This window comes from Lacerta agilis, chromosome 11 (assembly GCF_009819535.1).
Source record: "Lacerta agilis isolate rLacAgi1 chromosome 11, rLacAgi1.pri, whole genome shotgun sequence".
Lineage (NCBI taxonomy): Eukaryota > Metazoa > Chordata > Lepidosauria > Squamata > Lacertidae > Lacerta > Lacerta agilis.
In genome coordinates this window covers 29193673-29210683 of record NC_046322.1, presented here as the reverse complement: position 1 = coordinate 29210683, position 17011 = coordinate 29193673, and the positions used below count along the sequence as shown (strand labels likewise).

Sequence of the window (17011 nt, the reverse complement as noted above, 5' to 3'; positions counted from 1 at the left end):
GTGAAAGTGCCCTTGAGGGAGACAGAATGTATTTCTATCATTACTTGGTAGGACAGATATTCTGAATAATCCTCGTATGTTTGGTATTGAAAGAGACCCTCAGTATGTCATTTCCAGACAGATTTGGACCCCAACAACTTTTTTTAAAGAAACTAAATTGTTCATATAAGACACGCATTTCAGGATCTCAGAGGGGCATAGTCCTAGCTTATTATATTAACAGTACAGTGTCTAAAATCCAAAGAATGGCCAAGATATAGTCAAAAATACTGTGCTAGCTCTGTGATAATATTTACTTCAAACAACTGACCCCCCCCCCCAATCATATTACAAATTGCTTTTGAAACTAAAAGTAGTTTGCCAGACACCACAGGGAATGTTTGAGGAAAACAACTCTAAGGTTTACAGAACTAGTTTCATAGTTTTTTTGAGTCCCAGCCTGATACTTTTTACTTAGAAGAGCAAGATGGGAAGTGTAATAATTGAGTAACCCGTTAGTGTGCAAATTGCTGAAGCCCACAAAGTTATATTTACTAGTGTTCTTTTTCTCAAAGGTACATGAAGAATTTATAAATAACATGGCAAACACAACAGTTGAAAGTTTGATACAAAAATTTGCTGAGTCGAAAGGCACAGGCAAAGAGCGACCTGGTAAGAGATACAAAATAATTGATTTGGTATTTTTTTAAATAAAAGATTGCTTGATATTATCTCCCAGTGTTTAATGCGCATGCGTGAATGCACACACACACATCTCCATCTATGCTCCTCTTGAATAATTGATACTATGCATATATAACTGTAATTTACGGCAGTAATGAATGCAGATATTTAGTTCACTATCATGATTCTTTTTTCTTTGGATAATGCCAGTGCAAAGAAAAAAACAACTGCTGGGGGGGGGGCAACTGTGAAAAGGTTAACCAAAATTATCAAGGGGATAGACCAAGGTTACAATTTTGGGTGCTTTTTGGTTTAGAGATAAAGTGAGTAAGAGGAGACATCATAAATGTATATATGGTGTAGGGAAAGTGCTCAGGGATTCCCCCCCCCCAAACCTAGAACTTGTGGACATCCAGTAACTGAATGTTAGAACATTCAGGACTGACAAAGGAAAGTACTTCTTCACTTGGTACATAGCTAAACTCTGGCACCTGCTCCCACAATAAGTAGTAATGGTCATCAACTTGGATGGCTTTAAGGATGTCTAAGAGGATTAGACAAATTCATTCAGGATGAGGTTATCAATTGCTACAAGTCATGGTGGCTAATATAACACTGAATACCAGTCGCTGAAAATGGAAGAAGGAAAGAATTCTGTTTTGCTCAAGTCCTGCTTGCAGGCTTCCTCTAGGCATCTGGTTGGCCATTGGTCTCATTCAGCAGGCTCTTCTTACGTTCTTACAATATAAAATTAGTTTTGAAATCTTTTGTTTCTAGTCAAACAAAGGTTAAATTCCTTCCATGTGACCAGAGGCGTAGCAAGCCCTGAGGGTACCGGGGGCGACAATTTTTTTGTCAACCCCTGTGACCCGGGGCGGCGCCTGTACAGCACCCGGTACAGAGTGCGTATGTGCAGAATCCTGCACATGTGCACTCCGTACGGGGTCAGAGTGCGCATGCACTGGGTGCCACACATGCGCACTCCATACTGGGCTGCCGTGTAAGCAGCATCCCGTAGGCCGCCATGCAAGTCCGTATGGGCTGCTGCTCGCGCACAGCGGCCTACGGGCTGTGGTTTGCACGGAGGCCATGTAAGGCTGCTGCTCGCAGCCCCGTACGGAGTGCACATGTGCACTCCATACCGGGTGCACTCACGGGCCCGCCCCTCACCTCCACAGCCGCCGCCGCACCGAGCAAGGCTTGTGGTGGGGCTTAGGCGTTGCGGGGTGGGGTGGGGTGGGGTGGGGGTGCGCCAAGTGTCACCCCCTCCAGGGTGGAACCCGGTACGCCCCGCCCCCATCACCCCGACCTCGCTACGCCACTGCATGTGACATTCAAACAGATTAAATTATTGATTCTCCAATCATATTCTTTCCTGTCTTCAGCTGCATTTTTTTATTTTTTTATTGTGTTATGCTTAAAATAGTCCATAAAAATAGCTTTGCTCTACAAACAGCTGCCAAGTTTACCATAATTGTTCTGCACTTGTTGCACAATATTTTTAAACCTTGTCACATTTGTTTCTAGGCTAGCATTCTGATGTTCTGCAGATCGGTTACATGTTTCCAAGGCATTAATTTTCGTGACTAATATGCATATATTACTTAGCATCATCTTATTTGATATAGTATTGGAAAATCCCGGTAGAGACAAGACTTCACGGGCTGCAGTTTTGTACCCATGTACCTTGGGAGTGATGATGCACTCAGTGAGGCTAACTTCTGAATAAACATGTATAGGATTGTAAATCAGCTTCCAGCTGTCCTCATTCTAAAAATAGAAACCTTTTTTATTTTTATTTTCTCTGGGATCATAAATGCACATAAAATCCAAAAGAGGAAATGTTGTAGAAATGGCTGATTTCAACTTCCCTGATGTTGACTGACTACATATATGTTCCAAAGAGGTAAATTTTTTAGATACCCCAAGTTATGTGACTTAAAGTGGTTGGTCATGGAACTGACCAGAGGGGCAGTGACCTTGGACTTAATCTTTAATAGTATCCATGACCTGGCATCAGATATGTGTTAAGTCAGTTGGGAGCAGTGACCACAGTGCTATTAAATATACATGTAAATGACTAATTGCTAAGAAAATTCAATACGGTCACATTTGATTTCAAAACAAGAAACTTGCCCAAAATGAAGGGATTTGAAAAAATGAATCTTTTTAAATTCACTGGCAGTGTGCATGACACAGTAGTTAAAAGTTGTGATCTAGTAGTATACATAAATGATTTACAAACCCATGGCCTGCCCAAGCTAATATTCAAGGAGGTGAAACCTGTTATGGTTCCTCACCTGTACACAACTCTTAAAGGTACAAGAACTCTGAACTCGTCTGCATACATGCTCTTATGCATGTATGTAAAACACATTATGGGAAGGTTAGACTGTTTTGGTAGTTCAACTGGTTAACACTTCTATGGAAATTATCAGAAGTGTGGAAGAGATAAAAAATGGGTATACAAGACTACTAAAATACAGCTTGGACTTTAACAGGATGAACCCTTAGATTGATTGCCATATACTAAAACATCAATTACATTTGTGGGTTTTAAAAGACATGCAGTACAGCCTAACATTATTATTTTTTGTTAAGGCCCAAGTTGTACAGAACCATTATTTTCATTCTGCATTGTGTGAGTGGACTTCTACTCATGCCACTGGCGTTTAACTTCCTCTTGCCCTCCCTGCATTTTAAAAAACCTGCTCCAGAGGGTCCTCTAACCTAAAGCAGATTTTGAGGGTGTGCAAGGGACTGCAAAGAGTAATGTGAATTCCCATTGTAATATGCACATTACATATGCGTATGGACAGCTTTGGATACAACCCATAATATTCATTGTTTCATTTTCTTGTTAATATATTGTTAGAATAACAAGATCTAATGCATCTTGTTTTCTTCACTGATCACAGACAAGAGAGAGCTCCAGCACTAGTTCTTTATTTCTTGGGGAAATTGATCTGGATCCACTCTGGTTAAAGTTAGTTGTGTGATGAAAGTCAGTAATTGGATTTACATTAGTCATGATTGAACTATTCTGTTGCAATGTGATTGGGTCATGACTAGCTGAATTGTAATCTAGGTATGATCATAGTGGCGTATGGTCAAATAATCTGATACATAGTCTTCCCATTTAATATAGCATCTTCGTGAATTTTTGTTAGGACATTAATAAGCATAAAACTAACCTTTCACAGCAGGTTAGAATCCTACAATGTCTAGGTCTGACCTGTCATACTTTGTAGCTCACAAAAATGTTTCAAGATTTATCTTTATTGTGTTTCCTTTTTTGTCTTTGGTTTCTTAATTTTAATTTTAGTACCATGAATTAATGTCATGGATATTGTTTGAGTGTGCTGATTGTATTGTGATCACTGACTCTCTGTATCCCAGGGAATATAACTTGGCATTGTGTTAAATTATTAAAATTCATTGTCACTGGACTTTTCTTGATAGAACCTTTCAGGCGTAAAGAATATGAAATGGAATTTTGTCAATTTGACATGTATTTACCTTCAGTGACACAGGTACTACTGGCCTATTGTTGTTCTAAAGGGAAACCCCCTAAGTAATTGGACTGTTTTGATTGTTATCTCTGCAGTTAAGGCCAGTTGCCAATCATAGTAAATATTTGTAAACAATATGTATTGCATTTCTTTTCACATGCTAGATTTTTAGATTAACATGTTTAGTGACTTTGTTTTGTTGTAATGATGTGGAAGAGATAAAAATGCATCTTGTCTTTCCAAGTCTAAATGTCGCCACAGAGTTATCTAGAAAGTGGTTTTGTTTTTATTTATCAGTCAGAAAAAGCTACTGTTAGAGAATATTATTGACTGACAGTTTATATATCTCTCATTTTCAATTTGAAAATTTGTTGGTGCTAAATATGAAATGGCATCAAATGTTAGCAAGGAAAAGATTGCTTGTGTGTTTGTACATACAAAATTGACCTTTGTGATCCAGCTTAACATCTAAGTACTAAGAGCAATCATTTGTTTTGACAGCAGAATTAATTGAGGCTAAAACAGTCGAAATTCCACTTGTATCAAGCTGTTCATTAGGAATTGCTCTCTGGCTTTAGTGCTGTCAGAAAAATAACCTGTTCTGCTATGATTAAATAGCAGAATGATGGTCGGTCCACTGCATTTGAGAAAGAGGTTGAATAAACTTTCTACTGCGGGAACAATTCAGAAGTGACACGCTGCAAGGGGGGTCAGAATGTGCATTGATATCCAGCTGAGCTGTCAACTGGCACTGAGCCAGACACGCAAAGCTTTGCCATTTTGAAGCAGCATGTGAGGCATATGCAGTTTTTTTTAAAAAAAAAAAAATTGTCCTCCTTTCATGCATGATTTAATGCCAGAGGGGGAAAACCCTTTTGTTTTCATCTAAAACCAAGCATATTGTTTGCAGTTATATTTGTAACTACAAGTAGCTTTTAAAGCTAATGTCTCTTTTAAATAGAGGCTACTTTTTATTACTCAATGTAACATTTTAGCAATATGTAAAAAGCAATTTGTTGTAATATAAGTTGGTTAGCATTCCTTTATGCTCCACAAAATATGTTCCTAAAATACTCTCTTTTTCATTTTAATTTCCATTGTAAAGCTACTAAAATATTTTGAGAATGCATGTGTACTGTTTATCTCTTACAAAGCAAGAATTTTCAACACACATCCTTTTTTTCTCCTTTCCTATTTAAATAGCCAACATACAGTATTTTCCACTTCATTCCTTTTCCCCTTTTTAAAAAATTCCTTCAGACCCATGAGTATATAGCTGCTGTCTTCATCAAGCTTGGCTTATCCATTTCTGCAGAATACACACTAGTTGACTGATCATGACACTTTTCTCTAATTGGTTGACAAAGCACTTAACTGTTTTCAAGGCCATTAGTGCCACTTCACAGATTAATTAGGTGGCAGGTGACACTGTGACATGACTGGTTTTTTTGTTTTTTGTTTTTTACTGTCTCATTAATCTCTCTGGAGAGATGAAGTGCATCACTGGTAACTATTTGTCTAGCATGCAAAAGATTAAAATAGAATTGGATGTAATACTATATTTACTACTATTACTTCATCAATGTAGTTTCCAGTTCAGCTGAATTTGTCAAAGTGGTGTCAGCTATGTTTGTTTATCCTTCTTAAATGTGTTAACAGCACAATCATCAGACTCCTGATACTATATGCTTTCTAGGGTAATGAAAGATATGATTTGCATTTATATGTATATTTTTTATAACATAATACTATATGTTTAAGATCATGTAACTTCTTCTGGCCTCCTGTGGATCAGTATAACTAGATCAGTGGCAGGAAGCCTCTTTTAGGCCACTGTTATGGACTGGCTGGATTCAGAGGAGTGAGAGGGCACCAGTTGGGGAACCCCTAAGGAAGTAAGGCTTAGAGCCAGGGGATTGGTGGTGGGATGACAGTGAGTGGTCAGAAGGAGAAGAGGGAGCAGACTGTGAGGAGGAGGTGTCAGAAGCTGAAGAGGTAACAGGGTTTAGTGAGCAGGAAGACACCCAGCTCCAACTGTCCATTCCATCTGTAGTTATGGTAGACTAATGCTTGGAGGCAGTGATGAATTTGATGAGGGTTAATAAACTATTATTTAATCCCAATAAGATGGAGGTACTATGGATCAACAGTTAAGAAGTCTAGGAATTGAGGAGGTAGAGTATTTAGGATAGGGTAGCACCCACCCACCCCCAGTGTAGCAGGTACATAGCTTGGGTATATTTGAGCCATAGCTATCATTAGAGGCACCGGTTACCTCTGTAGCAAAGGACTGCATACAGTATAGTATATCCAGCTCTAGTTCATACAACAGCTACAACCTTTCCTGGACCAAGATAGCCTGCTATCAGTAACCTATGTTGTAGTGACCTTGCAGTTGGATTATTGCTATGAGCTGTACATGAAACTGCCCTGGAAAATGGTCCAGAAATTGCAATTAGTGCAGAATGCAGCTGCCAGGTTGTTAACTGGAATATCCAGATGGGGTCACGTAACACCTATCCTAAAAGCTCTGCACTGGCTGCCTGAATGCTACCAGGATCAATTCAGGGTGTTAGTGATGGTTTAAAAGCCCTGTGTGTCTTGGGGCCCAATTATCTGGAGGAGCGCTTCATCTAATACCAGCTAATTAATTTCTTGAGACTGGTGCGCTCTGTGTCTGTGTGTATACTATTTTCCCAGTCTCTGCCAGGATTCAGGGTGAGGCAGCACACATAGAAGGGCTGCCTCTGTGGTTGGGTTGTAATTCTGGAATGATGTCTCCTTAGTTGTAATATATTTGTACTTTAATTGATCTCCTACATTTTTTAGTGTATTTTTGTTATTAGTGCTTTTTTGTTTTATTCTGTTCATATGTTTGTACATCACTGTGGGTTGTTTGCGAGGGTGGTGATTTGTAAATAAATACATAATTTATTGATTAAGTTTACTTTGTGTGTGGATCTCAACTTAGAAATCATTTTGGTGGGGGTGTAAGTATGTAGGTAAAGGTAAAGGGATCATTAGGTCCAGTTGTGTCCGACTCTGGGGTTGCAGAGCTCATCTCGCGTTACTGGCCAAGGTAGCTGGTGTACAGCTTCTGGGTCATGTGGCCAGCATGACTAAGCCGCTTCTGGTGAACTAGAGCAGCGCACGGAAATGCCATTTACCTTCCCGCTGGAGCAGTACCTATTTATCTACTTGCACTTTGACATGCTTTCGAACTGCTAGGTGGGCAGGAGCTGGGACCGAGCAACGGGAGCTCACCCCGTCGCGGGGATTCGAACCGCTGACCTTCTGATCAGCAAGCCCTAGGCTCTGTGGTTTAACCCACAGCGCCACCCGTTTTTACTTGTGCTTTAAAAGCTGTCCCATTAAGGACTGGATACAGTGGTCTACAATAACTCTACCTAAAAACGATCTGCAATCCTGTCTCATAAACAAACAAACAAACAAACAAACAGGTTCATGTGTGGTATATCTATATAATTCTGCCAAATGCAGTATGTGTATGGTGAGACATTTTGTCTCATAATACACATTGATAGGTTATATGATCTTTCTGAATTCAAAATCTAGTGAAGTCCAGGTGCTGCTCATTGGTTAAAGCAGTTAAGACTAAAATCAAGAGAATGGTGTATACAACTGGGTTTTATTCCAGAGTAAAAATACATATACTGCACATTGTATTCAATAATATTTACATGCATCTTAACATCTTTATGTTACAAAGAGGCATCATTTCAGTTCTTTCATAATCACTGTTCAACACATTTATTTGAAAGAGAAGCAGTTAAAACTAACATGCATGCACAGTCCAGGCATGATGTGTAGCACAAGCATTTTATATCCTGAAAGCATTTCCCCCCCTTAAATCTCATTGAGATACCTATTGCATAGAAGTAGATTTTGTCATCTTTTGAATGTTACTTCCTGAGTTTAGATACAAAACTTTCTTATTTACAGTTTGTAAAATTGCTCAACTGCACTTTAATTTTCAGAATAGTCTAAAACGTTTCTGTTAGTCTTACAAAAAAAAATCTATATAGTCTCTACTTGTGCAGTAACAAGTAGCCTCTTTTTGTAGTTAAAACACTGTCCTAGTTCTTAGTATGAAAAAAAGAGTGCCACTTAAAATCAAATTATCAGAAAACAATTTTTGGAATGCACTTCATAATAAACCTTGACCATTTGGTCTGATGGGTGGGTCTGAGGGGAGTTAAAGTCCAGCAGCTACAGATTCAAGAAGATGAAATCACATTAGGGGTTTGACTGGTCTCAGTAGGCAGCCAAAATTTGTGCTTCTCATTAATCCTATTCTTAGGAGAAAATAGATTTTCATTCATCATGGTGAAAAAGCCTCTGTCATGTGAAAAGTAGTGATCAATGTCACTGTTTTCTCACTGTTGCCAAAGCTTAGTGCAGTCTTAGGGACAAGACTCTGCTCTTCTCCAGCCTTGGGAGAAGGGTGGGGGTTCTTTCCAACCTTAGGCTGAAGGCCCTTCCTGACTGGTGGTATTTTTGCAGATATCGCATTAGTGCTGTATGATTTTTAGAATTGTATTTTTATTGGGGGGTTTTCTTCTAATGTATGTATTTTATTATATTACAGTCTGAACTCCATGGAATAAAATAATAATGTATGAGAAATAAAAGAGGCAATTGAAATACAATTTAAAAATATGCAGCATCTAGCACAGTTCATTTCAATTTCTTGGCAATTTTAAAGGTTTTTGGGGGTATGTATGTTTGGGAGCCACTGATCAAACATATTGATTGATTAAATACTGCTGCCCTAGTCTTGATGCATAATGTTTCTCCATAAATTAAAACAAGAAACAGCATTAGAATAACATTGATTTTCCATCGTTTAAAGGACTTATTGAATTTGAAGAGTGTAATACAGCCAGTGCAGTTGAAGGTGAGTTTTTCTTGTTTATCATTCAAAATGTACTTCTTACATCATTTCTAGTGAACATTGGGGAAAGAGTTAAAAAATATAAGACTTAAAATTAAGAAGTGAAGTTGTTTGCTCTAATTAAGATGAAATGAAGTTAATATATTTCTGATATAACAGGAAATGATCAGCAGCCTTATGTTTTGTCTCAAGAGTCAGAACTTGCTCAGTATGGTCCCATCACAGATGCTAGAGAGAAGTTGGCTAACTTTCAGTATCTTATTAGTGAGCGAGTGGCAAATATCACTCACATGCATACATAAACATGTCCTCATATATGAATGTCCCTGTATCTAAAGCATGCCATTTCCAAGTATTCCATAGATTTTCTGTTCAATACTTCGGTGTTGCTTCTTGGTCTCCAAGCCAATTATTAGCACCTTAGTGGAAACTAAGCCCTACTATTGTCTCTCCAGCTCGTTTCTGAATGAAACATTGTCTAGATACTTGCCAGTCCTGTTTCACACCCACTTATGAGATTTTGCAGCCCTGGTAGATGACTTTCACCAGGAGTTAGCCCTTGTTGATAGACCAGGGTGTCTTGGATGCTTTCTGTTGATCTAATGGCAGAGCTAAAGATTGGGGTTGATGTTTTGAAGTAGTTTCATTCTTTTTAGTGAGAAAAGTCTGAAAAGATGGCTTCACACAATGGAATTTATCCTCTAGGATGCACTGGGTTTCATTCTTGTCCTCCATACTTTGGAAACCTCTATAAAACAAAGGGGAGAAAACGTATGACATATTGGAATTATGTACCAATAACATTTAAGCTGGTTCTGATGTAAAGGGATAGTACTAAGTTCTGGAAGCACTGAACAGATAGATACTTTGAGTGATAAACTACTTGAGGATGACCAGACTAAAATTCAATCCAGGCAAGGCAAGATGTAGGTAGTGGTAGTTCTCTTATGCGCAACATAAATCAAGTATCATTTTCTGTACATAAGGGTGCAAGGACTGCTCTGCATACAGATCATTTCCATATTTACAAACTCAAGCTATTTGCTGGAGATTCATATGCCCGTTCTGTTAACTAATATTTAATCTTAATTTCCATCTAACAACACATTGTCTGCTTTGCAGGGATAAAGCCTAGAAAAAGAAAGCATTTTGGGTTACCGATTATTAAAAAGGGAAAAGATGCAGAATCTGTGTAAGTATGTTTCAAACTTGTTAGTAAATAGTTTAATGTTTGGTTTTTTTAAAAAATATAAGCATAAACATTTCTATCTTTTTTAATTTTTTTATTAATGCTGTAAGAGATAATGCACCAATAAATTCCTGTGTAGCCCCCCCCCCCCCAAAAAAACTTTCCCAATTTTTAAGTATGGAGGTCACAGTTTGGGAATCTTTGTGGATTCTAGGTAGCAACTGTGGCTAGGAGTGCATTTCCCTAGGTCAGGTTAGGGCACAAGCTTCATCAAATTTTTGGAGGATCATGGCTATTTCTTTGGGTTGGATTACTCTCATCCATTACTGCAGCACCCTGAATCATCATCAGCAAAACTTCTGAGTAGAGCCAGGATTTTGAGGATGTGACTCCTTTGTTATGGTAGTTTCACAGGCTGTGCATCCCACCATTTTCTGAGGTGTGATCAATGGCAGCTCCTGTCAGGACCTTTGCCCTTGTGTCTATTTCCCCCAGGAAATGCTCCTGGCCACTTCACTAATTTTCCATAGGCAGCTAAATACATTGTTATTCTAGCATCCCAGTATCTGAATTTATCTTCTTTTTATGTGTAGTGATATATGCATGCTTTTATTAATGTTTGCTGCTGCTGCTGCTGCTGCTATTTTTTTTTACCTGAAAAGTGATATATGGAAATGGAAAAGTGATATATGAATCCTGAAAAATTAAATAACTGTCTATAGGCTGATTTTAAAGGTGTTCTAAAGCAGCTATGTATCTACTGAGATGTTAACTAGAAAACCAAAAGAGATTTTAGTAAATAAAAGCCATAGCTATTATAACAATTCACTATTTTTTTAAACAGGGAATGTCCAGATGCTGATTCAGTTGTAAGTATTATTATATTGATTAAAGTTATTCTAGAAATTTGTTGTTGTTGTTAATTGAATTTATATACCGCCCTATACCCAAGGGTCTCAAGGCAGTTCACAGTCTCTTTAGTTTCAAACAAGTTATGTATAGTGTGTTCCTTTCATCATTTGTATTTCTAGTTCCTCTTGGCCATATCAGTGTTTAATTTGAGATGACAGAAAGGTGGAACGCCCTGTAGCTGAAATGAAAGAATGGATTTCCAGAATAATCTGAAAATTTTCCTGTAGAAAGGGCAGCTATCAACCCATGTATTAGACCTCCAATGTTCTAGAAAATTCATGGGTTTGGTTTCTTTTGTTTAAACAATTTTGTGAAATGAGAATGTCTCATAATAAAAAGCACAAAATAAACAGATATAATATGTATATCTGTCAAATAAACTTTTTCACTTGTAAACCCATTCTGAAGTTGCTTTTTTCTGAACTGTTGCAAGAAGCCCAAGCAGGTTTTTGTGTGATTTTATGTTGCTCAAACTGATATGTTTATTCCGGGAATTAGGTCATTCACAGAGTGAAGCATAAGTGGGGTTGACTTACAATGTTTACTCTTTGACTTGTTTGTTTTGTTGCTCATTGTTTAATAATTAATGAAACAAATCCAAATGTTAATGTGTCTGGCATATTCCTTTAAAGCTACACCAAGCATGATCACTCACTCTCCCCTTCCCCAAAAGAATAACTCGGCTTCATCGTTTTCAAAACATAAATTTTATTTCCTTTCTGTAGCATTTTCAAAGTGTTACACATATACTCCGTCTCTTTAATGCCAGTTTTACGAAGTGGCAACATTCTTCAAATTTCACTTTATAACAAAAGTTATGCAAATATAACAAATACATGAAAAGTACTAAGTAGAGTATTTCCCACAATCAATTTTCTGTCATCAAATAGATGTCCTCAAATTGAAAATGTTTTTGGTATTGTTTGAACTGGCTGGCATGACTCATTTTAAATATCTTCAAAATGTATCCATGTGTTTTTAAAAATGTAGCATTGAACTTGTAGTTTATAGTGACTTTCTTGTGTAGAAGCAGAAGGAAACAAAGAGCTGGTCTAATGCACTTGAATCCAATGCCTTTATCCAAGGCAATTTAAATGCCTTAGTAGAGATAGTATAATAGTGATTGTGTTGCTACCAGTGTAGCCTTTTGTGTTACTTTATTTGTGATCTGTGGTATTCTCCTGGTCCTTTGAAACATAGGTCCCAAGATACAATGCAATAGATCAGGGGTGCAGGACCTCCTTGACTCTGGGAACCAGATCCTTATCAGGATCAGTCTTACAGGCCAAATTTGACAGGTGGGCAGGGTGTATTGCTCCTAGGAGGCTGGGGAATATGTTATGAATCCTCTGGGCTACCACTGGATAAGCAAGTCAAGGTTTTAGGTCACATTGAAGGGGACTTACCAAGGCAGATATTTGTAAGTTGAAATATAATTTAAAAATTATTATTTTGTAGTTATTATTCTTTACCTAAATAGTGATGTTTCATAAGTATGAATATAGCAATAGTAGAAAGATAAAAGTCAAGGTACCCCTGACCGTTAGGTACAGTTGCGGACGACTCTGGGGTTGTGGTGCTTATCTCACTCTATAGGCTGAGGGAGCCGGTGTTTGTCCGCCTGAGTGGTACCTATTTATCTACTTGCACTTTGACGTGCTTTCGAACTGCTAGGTTGGCAGGAGCTGGGGCCAAACAACGGGAGCTCACCCTGTCGCGGGGATTCGAACTGCCAACCATCTGATTGGCAAGCCAGCACTGTAAACCAGCTGCTCCATATCTGTGCTTTTGGATCACCACGTTTCCCACATTTTACGCTCACATAAAAAGCCAGCTTACCTGCTGCTGCTTTGGTATTGCTTCCTTGTTCTTCAGTTTATGTCACAAGCTATCTAGAGTCTTTGTTTAATGGTCTTTGTAGCATTTAGCTATTATAGGTAACATAATAGTTTTCCAACTTTAACAATATAACTTCAGAAGTCCTTTGGTTGTATGAGAATGTACACATGGCCTCTAGCTATTTGTATTTGTTCCGTTTACTTTGTTGTCAAGTCTCGTTAGGACATTTAACATGGTTAGCTTGAGGTCAAGCGTAACAAAAGCTTCATGATTCTAAACAACTAGTGCTAAGGTATTGAACCGTGTGATGCCACTCTTTCTGTTTTTAAATCATGTTGCTTTATAAAAGCAAATTGTGCACATTCTTGAAAGAGAAACTGTCTAAATAATCTGGATGAATATTTTCTGATGCATTTTTCTGGTTTCGATTATGAAGTTGGTATTTGTTGAGAAATTTGTAATCCTAAGAGAGAACTTGTTTTACAATGTATAAAAAGTGTAAAATTGCTAATCTTCAGGAAAAGGACATAAGAAACATAACTAATGGGTCTATAATAAAGCTGTCATGTGATTGCCTTAGCCCAGGCATAGGCAAACTCGGCCCTCCAGATGTTTTGGGACTACACCTCCCATGATCCCTAGCTAACAGGACCAGTGGTCATGGATGATGGGAATTGTAGTCCGAAAACATCTGGAGGGCTGAGTTTGCCTATTCCTGCCTTACCCATTAAACATTATGTGTAAACTAATGTCATTTGGCATAGCTCTGTCTGTTCTTGACCAAAAAGTACTATTACGATGCAGTAGAAGGAACTACTTTTCACATTGAGGTACCGTATTTTTCGCTCCATAAGATGCACCTGAACATAAGACGCACCTAGTTTTTAGAGGAGGAAAGGGGGAAAGCCCTGTTGTTGTTGTTTTTTGAGGATCAGCTCACAGTTTGCGGCTTCTTTTGCAAAGAGGGGAAAGCCTTGTTTGGGGGGATCAACTCACAGTTGTGCAGCTTCTTTTCCAAAGGGGAAAGCCCTGATTTTTTTGAGGATCAGCTCATAGTTTGCAGATTCTTTTGCAAAGGGGGAAAAGCCTTGTTTGGGGGGGGTTCAACTCACAGTTCTGCAGCGTCTTTAGGAATGGAAAGGGGGCCGTTTCTACAGTTTTCAGACAGATAATCTAATCAGCCAGTCACATGTCGCTGGGGAAACAAACAGCCTCTGTCTGCAGAACATTCACCAATGCAGGCCTGGGCAAGGGGGCGGGGTGGAAAGGGAGCCTTATCTCTCTCGCTTGCTGATCAGCTGTTCAGTGGCTTCCTTTCAACACCCCCTTCTCTCTTTGTGTAAAAAAAAAAAAGCACAATCTGCTTTTGGCCCCTGGGCAGTTCAGCTCCAGGGACCACGCATTCGCTCCATAAGATGCACAGACATTTCCCCTTACTGTTTAGGAGGGGAAATGTGCATGTTATGGAGCAAAAAATACGGTACTACAAGCAGCAGGTGCAAGAGTGATTCTTGCTTCTGCTTTGCTGGGATAATGTGATATAGGTATAACTTGCATTCACAATTTGTTGCTTCTCTGAATCGGAATCAGAATCTGATTGCTTCTCTGAACCTGCCAATGCACCCAGAGTTTATTACATCTGTAAAATTTCAGGGCATTGTGATGGTGCATTGGCATTTTCATTATGAGAGCCTCACATCCAGGGGGTTGGCAACCTGCGGCCCATGGGGGTCGTTTAAATGGCCCACGAGCCACCCGCTTGGCGAGACCCACTCCCACGTTGTGCTAAACCAGCGGTGTGGGACCTCACTTCTGTGGCACTGGAAATTGCGTCTGCGCATATGCAGACACCGAAAATTGCATCTGCGCAGACGCAGATGTCGGAAATCTCCGCGGGAGTGATCTCCATGGGAGTGAACCGACCCAGACAAGGTAAACCTTGCTGACCCCTGCTCATACCTGTACATACTCAAACCTAAATTGAGAGGCTTTGGGGGTTACAAGTTATCTTACTCTATATTAGCTTAATTCCACCCATTCTAAACCCTAAATGAGGTTTTAAAAATGTATGTAAAATTTCCTTCAGAAAGTTGAATGGCATGCATAAAAATAGTAAAGCAGTGTAAAATAGCAAAAGGGGGTTCAGGGCTTCCTGAATGTCAAGATGAAATAAAAGTAATTGAAAATGCCATTTGTGATGCTATTGTGTGCACTTAATTGGGAATGAATCCCATAGAGAAGCCATCTGTTCCTGGTGCACACCTTGATTTAGCATTGCTGTTAAGAGCAACATATGAAAATGCCGTAACGGTTCCTGGTAGTTTGTAACAAACTAGTGCTGATAAAGCAACAGTATTGTAGGTTTCTGGCAGCTGGCAGTAGTCTATACCAGGTGCAATATTGGAACAAGAATCAAAGGCTGCAGTGTAGTCTGTCAAGGTTATGAAAGCAGGAATAATAGGTCATAAATTATTTCTGGTGTATGTAATTCCTATGCTTGATTGGTCAGCTATCTCTTGTTTTAAGTGATAGCTTGGGGAAATAGCTTCACTAATGTGGTATATTGTGCCTAGTTCAGTGGACAGTGTTTTGGACATAGATTTGCAAGAGTTTCTTTTTTCTCCAGACTCTCTAGCTAGGATCATCCCCCAGTTTTGATTCCCCAATTGTACAAAATGAACTGTGAATGTTATAAGACTTGTAAAGTACCGTACCAAATTATGAGTAACCTGATTCCTCTGAACTCGTGGCTTGAAGTTCTGATGACATAAGCTCTGCTGCTTTCGTAAACAGGTTTAAAGATAACCAACAATACATTATGCTTGCTTTGACATCTATTGGAAAATATTTTGATAGTGATGGTCATCTAATAAGTTACCTGTTTTCTTTCCAGAACATTCCGGATGTTGATGATGAAGGTTATAGCATTAAACCAGAAGCTAGTCAGAATATCCTTTTATTGTAATGCTTAATTATGAACATAGAGCATGAGCCCTGCTGGATCCATGTCAAAGGCCAATCTAGTCCAGCATTTTGTTCATGTAGTAGCTAACCAGATGCCTAAGAGATTCTGACAAGCAATATGCACGCATGCTTAATAGCATTCTCATGCTTGTGATTTGCAGCAGCTGCTACCCAAAGGCATCCTGCCACTTGATACTGGAGCCATTGTGACTAGTGGCCACTGATAACCTTATCTTCCATAAATTTATCTAATCTCCTGTTAAATCCATCCCAGTTTTTTGTATATCCCACCATTATGGTTCATTGGATAACCCTGGATTCTAATATGACAGAGGAAGAGAAAACTATTTGCTTTTTCCACAATCTGCATGTTATATTATTTTCTAAACTAGAAAGCCACAAATGTTGTGACCTTTCCTCATAGGGAAGTTGCTCCAGCCTCTGTATAATTTTGGTTGCCCTGGTTGTGTACAATCTCTTCACAAAGCTTTATAAATATGTAAAGGACTAATATCAGTGATTTTTGTGGGTCTTAAAAATCTTATTTAGCAACTTATTAATTTGCAGTTGTTCTGTGTTTGTGTGTATGCATAGAGCAGTGCTATTAGTCATTACGTGATTAACTTCATGACGTTCACCTTAACTGCAAATAACATACCAAAGAGAACCACTTCTATTCTTCAAGTGATTCTGACTCTGAAGATGATGAACCAAGGAAGTTCCATGTGGAAATTAAGCCTGTACAGGCAAATAGTAGTTCTCATTATACAATGCCTTCACTGGATGAATTAAAAGAATCAATAGGGAACATCACACTTTCACCAGCTATATCTGTAAGTAACCTGAGCACAATATTTAGTATATCAGGCACAATCGGTAAATAGTACTTTAAAACTAACCATTGTAGCACAAATGTAGAATATCTCAATTGCCTATTTTTAATAAGTTACATATTTCAAATGATAAAAGGATGAATTTTGGAATGTGGTATACCAGGGCTTTGGAGCAAGAGCAGAG

General features: G+C 38.7%; 1 protein-coding gene across 2 annotated transcripts in view; it reads left to right on the top strand.

The window, feature by feature from the left end:
* The window catches only part of FCHO2 (FCH and mu domain containing endocytic adaptor 2), a 69997-nt gene that overhangs the window by 34230 nt on the left and 18756 nt on the right, over positions 1–17011 (top strand). For both annotated transcript variants that reach the window (XM_033164786.1, XM_033164787.1), the window contains exons 8-13: positions 555–651; positions 9049–9093; positions 10213–10282; positions 11124–11148; positions 15924–15978; positions 16649–16827. In XM_033164786.1, the coding sequence (XP_033020677.1) occupies positions 555–651; positions 9049–9093; positions 10213–10282; positions 11124–11148; positions 15924–15978; positions 16649–16827 (471 nt within the window). The remainder of the gene's footprint in view (positions 1–554; positions 652–9048; positions 9094–10212; positions 10283–11123; positions 11149–15923; positions 15979–16648; positions 16828–17011) is intronic.